This window comes from Xiphias gladius, chromosome 3 (genome assembly GCF_016859285.1).
Source record: "Xiphias gladius isolate SHS-SW01 ecotype Sanya breed wild chromosome 3, ASM1685928v1, whole genome shotgun sequence".
Taxonomy (NCBI): domain Eukaryota; kingdom Metazoa; phylum Chordata; class Actinopteri; order Istiophoriformes; family Xiphiidae; genus Xiphias; species Xiphias gladius.
In genome coordinates, this window is record NC_053402.1 from 13,265,010 (window position 1) to 13,273,863 (window position 8,854).

General features: G+C 41.1%; 1 protein-coding gene across 1 annotated transcript; it reads left to right on the forward strand.

Moving 5' to 3' along the window:
* The first annotated feature begins 1,297 nt into the window (after positions 1 to 1,297).
* e4f1 (E4F transcription factor 1) lies at positions 1,298 to 8,590 on the forward strand. Its single transcript, XM_040154585.1, has 14 exons — positions 1,298 to 1,459; positions 1,714 to 1,835; positions 1,925 to 2,006; positions 3,043 to 3,224; positions 3,414 to 3,534; positions 3,634 to 3,786; positions 4,062 to 4,249; positions 4,469 to 4,705; positions 4,894 to 5,005; positions 5,160 to 5,377; positions 5,534 to 5,732; positions 5,854 to 6,017; positions 6,872 to 6,934; positions 7,207 to 8,590. Exons 1-14 carry the CDS (start codon positions 1,363 to 1,365, stop codon positions 7,579 to 7,581), a joined length of 2,313 nt encoding a protein of 770 aa, XP_040010519.1. The 5' UTR covers positions 1,298 to 1,362; the 3' UTR covers positions 7,582 to 8,590.
* Positions 8,591 to 8,854: the final 264 nt, after the last annotated feature.

Consider the following 8,854-nt stretch of genomic DNA (forward strand, 5'->3'; position numbering starts at 1 on the left):
TCTTAGAGACAGTAGTTTGACCCTAAAACAAAATTTTGTCAGACATGAAGAAACTGTGATAGCTTTGAGGATCTCCACATTATTAATCAGATTGTATCTGGGAATTTGAATATTTTCAGGAGGGGGGGGGGGCTCCTTTGTGTGTCTGGGCCTGATATATTTATCTGCATATAGATTGAATTAGACTGATTTGAATTAGAAAGGTTTTAGCACATTTGTCTTCACATGTGGCTTTCAGGCCCTTGATAATGTGGGGCCCCAAATCTGACACACACTTACTCTGGGGATAACCTAGGTGTGCTAGAATAGGTTGAATGAGAGCTCAGAAATTTCAGCATCATTCTGAGTCATTTCTTAAGAAAAAATGCCAAAACTATCTGGTTCAAGCTTCTGACGTGAATATTCGGTTTCAGTCTTTTTCTTGTTTAGTCTTTCATAATAGCAAACTGAATATCTTCGGGTTTTTGGAAAGTTTGTCGGATGAAAGAAGACATTTGAAGACATCACCTTGGACACTGGAAAAATGTTAGGGGCATTTTTCACTGATTTCTGGCTTTTTATAGACCAAGTGATTAAACGATTAATGGAGAAAAATAATTTACAGATTAATTGATAAAGAAAATCATTGTTTGTTGCAGCCCAACTGTATTATCCATTGTACATGATTACAGCTGCACATGCAGAGAGGTTTGGAGAATATATAAGCTATGTAAGCAAAATAGACGTGCATGATCACTGCCGGAAAACATTGAATACATTCTGAATAATCAGATATTAATCGCATTCAAGGGATGAACAGAAGGCATCTATATCATTTATTAGTAGAGATGCATTTCAGACGGATTATTGTTGTTTTTTTTATTTTAAAAAACGTATATGATTTATGGCTGAAATTACATCAATTAATATTTTTTTGTTTTGTTATTTATTTATTTATTTATCCATTGAACAAATAACGATAACAAAGTTTATTTATGGTTGTGTGTTTTTGCCGACAATAAAATAAAATTAATAATATAGAACTCATTGGCTTTAAAAAAAAAATGAAAAAAAATGAGCAAGACCAAACAGTACATGTTCAAAAGAGAGTGTCTCTGTTATTCACGCTATAATATCTAAGTGGTAATGGTATTATGTTACAAAAGTAAAACAAAACCAATTCCTGCTGGCGTTGAAAACATTTTTTCATTTATAAATATCCAAATGAAAGTTGGTTGTCGATTATTTTCTTGTTTTCAACGCTATGTCAGTGGAAAGACACACGCAGGCGCTCTTTTTGTTGTTATGACTACGGGGTCGTAAATCCGCCATGTTTTCCCTCCGTGTAGCAGCGTTGCGACAGAGACGGAGAATTCGAACGACATGAATGTGGAAAATAATCATACGGCAGACACAGAGAGGGGGCAAACGAAGAACGGCACCGAGACAATCACAATTCAGACTACACTGGGAGACGAAGGTCAGTCTTCTAAAACAACTCCGAAATATTTATCAGTTGCAGCGTTTGGGCCTGGCTAACTTCTTCGGTCGTCAAATGTTGCTAGCAGCTAGCTGCCATTAGCAGCATTAGCTGGTTTGCTTCCTCGCTGCAGCGTGAGAAGTCCACCAAGTCATCGGTATTTACGAGAGTTCACATCAGCTAGCTGGTAGCGTGCAGCACAAATGCTGTACGAAGTTATCTCACGCGGAATGGTTTTGTTTGTGTGCCTTCAGATGAAGACGTGCACAAGTGCGGACGTTGTCAGTCCGAGTTTTCCACACTGGAAGCTTTCATTCAGCACAAGCTACACCACACCTGCAAACGAGAGGCGAGCAGCCTGGGTGTCAACCAAGAGGTAAGAGCGGCGATGTGTTGGTTTATAAGATCCAGTAACCGCTGAAAACAGCCGAGGTAGAACAAATGTTGGTCTCTGCATTTTGCTAGGTTACTGCAGCCAATGGAAGTTCTTCAGAGGTGAAAACAACTGAAGGTGTATCCTCAGATGAACCAGGGAAGACCACTAATGGTGGGTTAACATAAGGACTGCAACTAACAATTTATTATATCCCATCAGTTGTCAGTTTATCAGGTACACTTAGCTAAAACTAACTTAGTGTAATACTGAAACAAATCCTCCCTTCACGAAGGTTATAATGTTAAGTTTTAGTTGAAACTGTGTTAAAGAGGTGTTGATTCAAATGTATGATCCTTTTGGTGAATGTAGTCTCTGGTGCTGTTGAAGTGCATTGTTATGTTGACAGATGTCCCTACTATTTTGTCCACCCCATTGATATCACTGAGGGTAGGTTAAATAACAGACACACATCGCTGTATAACGCAATACGGTTAGACAGCAACACAAACTACATCCTCCAAAATGATCATACAGTTGAATCAACTCCTCTTTAATACAGTTTTGACAATTACTGAACATTATAACCTCCATGAAGGGAGGATTTATTGCAGGACTGTTGTTTTAGACTGCATTAGTTTGAGCTAGGTGCTACTAATAAACTGACAAGTAAGTGTACTTAAAGACCCTCACCGTTCTTTAGCCTTTTAATAGTCATCATGAAGACATGACGATTAATACATTAATCACAAAAATAATCTGCAGATTAATTGCTAATTTAAATAGACGTTAGTTGCAGCCAGCTAGGCCTTTATTTTCTCAATAGATTTCTTTAGTCCATAAAATGTCAGAAAATAGTGAAAAATGCCCATTAAAATTTCCTTCAGCTGACAGGGTGGCTTATGCCAGTTGCTTATTTTATCCAATCATCTGCGCAAAACCCAAAGATGTTCTGGTCACTGCCATTGTGGCAAAGAAAAGCATCAAATCCACACATTTGAGAAGCTGAGATCAGCGAAAGTTCAGTATTTTTACTTTAAAGATGACTGAAGCAATAAATTAAAAAAATAGCTGCAGATTATTTTTTGTTGATCAACTAATCAGTCAAAAGACTGTTCATTTCAGCTCCAGTCAAAATTGTTTCAGTCTTTGAATTAGATTTTAGATCATCAGTGGGATTGAATTGTCGTTTTGTCTGTTTTTCACACAGATGAAAGCAGCGGTCTGTTGGGTCGAGGTCGCAGGAGGAAAATCGCTTCACTCAAAGTCAATGACCAGTCAGATGGGACTGAAGGATCCATATCAGACAACGCTGACAGTGACAAGCCTGTTTACAAAGTCACCCAAGAGGGACGCTACATTTGCCAACTTTGTGAAAAGACATTTAAAACAGTGAGTCACACATTTCATTTGTGTGCATGTCTTTATTTAGAAAATGTTATATTTTTGGGTACATGAAATGAGTAACATGAGATTTCCTAACTGTCAGAAATCCTTTTCATAAGTGATGCCAAGAAGGGTATTTATTATACTTGGTGTTGCTGGTGTCAACTCTCGAATACACTTTATTTCCCACAACAGACCAACATCTTGAGAACTCACATGAAAACTCACAGTGACCAGAAGAACTTCTCATGTGACCTGTGTGGGACCTCCTTTCGTACTAAAGGCTCCCTGATTCGCCACAACCGTCGTCACACCGGTACAGAGAGGAAACTTAGGGACTGGTTTTGTCTTGAGTTGATATCCTCTAATAAATTTGACTTAATGATAAAGCTGCATTCTTCCTGTTGTCTTGCAGATGAGCGGCCGTATCGCTGTACCCTCTGTGGCCAGTCCTTCAGAGAGTCAGGTGCCCTCACCAGACACCTTAAGGCCCTCACACCCTGCACAGAAAAGATCCGCTTCGTTCAGTACAAGGAGATCCTGGTCAGCAAAGATGGAGTGCAAAAAGGTCAGATTTTTGCTGCGGGAGCTGTGATCTGAAGACGGAGGCTTGATGGACTTGCACAGTCTATTCTATCAAAGCAAACAAGCTGTAGCTTTTGATGGAATACTTGAGAATTTTAAAAGTTGACCCTGTTTTATACTCACTAATCAGGCATTACGTGGGTTTAATTTTTTACAGTGATATGTCCTTTATGTTGTACTTTATTTAAACATAGATTCAGCATCCCTAAGGAAGTGACGGTCCATTGAGTCTCTGACAGGTCTGTGTGTATTGTGCAGGTGTCGAAGCTGATCACGCTGCAGGGGCTGGCCAGCAAGAGGTGGTGGTTGTGGAGCAGCAACCGGAGGAACAGGAGATAGTGGAGGCTCAGACTGCTGTCGTCAGTGTGGTAGAGGCTGGTTCCCAAGAGGTCCTCCATCAGGTCCACTTTACAATGGAGGTGGATGGAACAACGCAGGAGCAGCAGGTGAGTGGAAAAAGGGTGCGCATTTAGCTAAAAGTTAAATGAACTGTTACCAATGAAAATACACACAACAGACATACTATTTTCTTCAAGTGATTTTAGGGATATTTTTCCAATGATAAAGAAAATACGTTTTGTTTTTTGTTTTTTTAATATGAGCTGATTTTGCCTGAAACTGTCATCCAACCCGTTCTCTTTATCTATTGCTCTCCCTCTGTCCAGGTGGTGGTCGAGCAGTCTCAGGCAGAAGCCCTGGCTGCAGCTGCAGCAGCGGGCGACAACCTCATCTGTCAGGCCATCATCAACTCTGGCATTGCACTGGGGACAGAGGAAACAGTGGTTGAAGAGACCTCACAGGAAACCGAGGAGATAGATAAAGAGGTTTCCGACTGTCCTGATGTTAATGAGAGTATCACAGAGATCCAGATTAAAGAAGAGTTTGTGGAGATGGAGGCAGAGGTAGGTGTGCCAGGAACTGGGATCGACTAGCACAATTCCAGCAACCAAGGATGATTAATTAATGCACCTTTGTATTTTTTAAAGTTAGTTTTAGTGGAACTCTGCGCTCCCAATCATAATTCACTGTTGCAGATTATTTGTATAACACTGATTTTCAAGCAGCTTTTCCTCTCCTGTTTCTTTTGCAGGAAACAGAGGATGGAGATGAACAGACATCCTCAAAATTGTACACGTGTCCACACTGTAATCGCTCCTTCAAGGGACTGAACTACTTCCGCTTTCATGTCAAGGGCCATTTGGGTAAGTCTAGAACCATTAATGAAGACCCACAGCATTACTGTATGCTTTGACTTTTCCTATCAAACTTTGTAAAAAAACATGTAATCAAAAGAAAGCTGTTGATGAGACACTAAAATTTTGTTGGTCCAAAGATACATTTTATCTCTGTTTGCAGGTTACAAGCCCTTTAAGTGCACACTTTGCCAAAAGGAGTTTCTGACTGGTTACCTGCTGAAGAAACACATGGAAGTTCATGTCAGTGAGAGGAGATATAAGTGTGGTGAGTGTGGCAAGCTGTACAAAACCGTTGGGCATGTACGTGAGCACATGAGGGCCCACTCGGATGAAAGACCCTACCACTGTGCCAGATGCAACAAAGGATACAAGACCAAGGTGATTTGAATGTAATTTACCTGTTCTGCTTGTAGATATTAATGTTTGTGTCTGTGAATTTTCAGCTTTGGTTTCATTGTTACTTTTCCCTCACTATATATCATTGAGAGACATAAAGGTCATATAATCTCTAACGCACCTCTTTTTCTTGCTCAGAATGCCTTGCAGGTCCATCAGCGGACTCATGGAGATGAGAAACCCTATGTGTGTCAGTTCTGCTTGAGAGGTTTCAGGGAGAAAGGCTCTCTGGTGCGACATATCCGCCATCACACCGGAGAGAAGCCTTTTAAATGCCCAAAGTGTGGGCGGGGCTTTGCTGAGCACGGGACCCTAAATCGGCATATGCGTGCTAAAGGTCAGTCTGATTGACAGAAATCAAAACAAAAACCACGGTAAATCGTTCCTTGCATAATCAGTATTTCCAGCAAGTGAAATTAACAGGCTTTATAGGAAAAGCTGGTTTTGATTTCCACCAGGAGGCTGCCATAAGGAAGATTCCAGCGAGCAGCAGGGTGAGGTAACAGAGGAGCAGGCGTCAGTGGACAGCCTTGCTACAGCAGCCATCATCTCAGAGGACCCTCATGCTGTCCTGGTGGAGTTCTCATCTGTGGTGGCGGACACACAGGAGTATATCATCAAGGTAAGAGCCGCAGAGGATTAGAGCAAGGAGAAAGTGTGGTTTCTTCTCTTACATCACAACTATTGGTTGGGGAAAAATAACACTGGGAAAACTGCTGATGGACTGCTCTCTGGGTTCAATCTCCGAAGCACGTTGCACATCTGTCCACACCCCAATCAGTGGTATCGCAGCGGGTATATTCTGTTAGCAATCAATAGCAGAATACACGCTGTTACATCGCTGATTAAAGTGCAAAACAATTTCACTCTTGACATGCGTCCAAAATGATCACATCTGTGGGGATTTGATTGGGTTGTTGATTAGAAGCAATCACTCAGCTCTTTGAAGTTGGTGTAGGCAGTGACTAAATTTGCAGGCATTTCTTGTTCTTGAAAGCATTTAATGTATAGTAAAAACAGAAACAGGAGTAGTATTCATTGAAGGAAACCACAACGCTCTCTTTCCTAAAATAAATAAATAAAAATAAAATAAAAAATACACGTCCGCCTGTGAAGATAAATGGTCAAAAATACATTTATCAGTGTGTAGTTCTCGTCCTTGGCTGCAGGAAACAATGGGTTAGAAGTAATTGATCCCAGAAAAGGCTCAACCAATTACTAACATCAAAGCTTCTCACACTGTATTCTGTCATAGAGTAACCGACTGAAAACAAGACTAGAATTGAGTCCAAATCTGAGTTTCAAAAACACTTTGGAGTTGAGTAACAAAGTGTTTTGCAGAATACAGTATGGCAGTGCCTTATTGTTCTTAGCTATTATTAAGTTTTTGTAAGTTAAATGCATTTTATCAATGTTGGGTACAACATACTGCTAGCTTTTGTTATTCATTTCATCTGCTCTTATCATATTCTCCAGACTCAAACCGAGGAGGAAGTGCAGGAAGAAGAGGTTACACTCATTCAAGACAGCCCAAATGAGGTCAGTATACACAAGTACAAAAACACGAACACAGTAATACACACCAACATAAATGAGTACGTCTGCATGATCTACAGTAGTCTCAGAATGTGAGAATCTCTGCATTTTCTTAGTATCGCTGCCTTTTCTAAAGTTCAGGTTAATTAACATAATAAGTTTCTAACTGTTACAATAAAGGATATAAAAGAGATTACTTCTAACTGTTAGTTGTGTTTGTGTTATCTTATAAGTAACCGTACTACTACCATTTATATCGAACCTCTCCCTGCCAGATGGGAAACCACATCATGAAAGTGGTGCAGCGAATTGTCAGCCAGTCACATGGCGCCGGAGGCACGGGAAGCCACCAGATCATTGTGCGCAACGTGGCAGTGAACGAGGAGGGCCCGTCCATCTCCGACTGCGGTGACACCATCACCATCGCTACACCTGAGAGCCTGACAGAGCAGGTGGCCATGACGCTGGCCTCCGCCATCAGTGACGGTACGCTGCTGGCCACGGCGGGTACTGTGGAGACGGCAGATGGAACAGTTACCATGGTTACAACAGAGGAAGCAGTGGAGGAGGGAATACAGATGGTGCAGCAACAGGAGGAATACGTCATTACCTCCCCAGAGGAGGTGGAGATTCAGACTGTCATTGTATGATCGAAGAGGACACTAACATTGGACTGTAACGGACTGTACCTGTATAGCCGGTTACTGTAGAGTTTGTATGAGCTTAATGTGTGATATTCAGTTACAAAACAAAGGCCAAAGTGTTTATAAGGTTTATAGTTACAGGAATAAGAAAACCTAAATATGAGTGTGCACAAGGACTAGTCCCATCATGTGATTGATTTTTGTTGATTGGTTTACTGAATTGAAGCACTGCATTCAGTATGCTAGCTAATTTTTGAACTTTTAGGGGCATACAACTTAAAAAATAACTAAAGTAATTTTGTGAGTTTTTCATTATGAAGGCTTGAACCTCTTCATATTTCTTTTCGGTGGTACAAACGGAACAAACTGAACACATCTTTGCCTTTGTCTGTTTTATTTGCGGCATTCACAAAGAGAAATTCCATTTTGTTTTACTACCTCAGGGATTAAAGTTCTCTGTTGATACGACAGATTTCCATCAGTTGGGTTCCAGAGAGGCCATGTATGAGATCAGTGTAGATCCAGAGGGAAGAGCAAGGGGGGGGGTGTTTTACGGGACTTCGGAATCAGGTTAGTTGGCATGGACACGGCTCCGATGTACAGTGCATTCAGAAAGTTTTCAGACAACTTCTCTTTTTTTCATATTTTGTAATTTTGGAGCCCTATGCTAAAATTGTCTATTCCCCTCAAAATTCTACACTCAGTACCCTATAATTACAAATCAAAGACAGAATTTTAGAAATTTTTGCAAATTTATCAAAAAGGAAAACCAGAAATACTACCTTGACATAAGTATTCAGACCCTTTACTAGCTTTGCACACATGGATTTGGGAATTTTCTGCCATTCTTCTCTCAGCCATTTTCAGGTCTCTCCAGAGATGTCCCATTGGGTTCAATCTGGGCTATGGCTGGGCTGAGCGACTCAAAGACATTCACAGAGTTGTCCCTAAGACACTCCTGCGTTGTCTTTGCTTTGTGCTTAGGGTCATTGTCCTGTTGGAAGGTGAAGCTTCAGCCCAGTCTGAGGTCCTGAGCACTCTGGACCAGGTTTTCCTTAAGGACATCTCTGTACTTTGCTCTGTCCAGCTTTCCCTCAACCCTGGCCAGTCTGTCTCTGCCACTGAAAAACACCCCCACAGCATTATGCCGCCACCACCATGCTCCACCATTGGGATGGTATTGGGCAGGTGATGAGCGATGCCTGGTTTCCTACAGACTTGATGCTTAAAATTGAGCCTAAACAGTTTTATTTTGGTTTCATCAGACCAGAGAATCTTT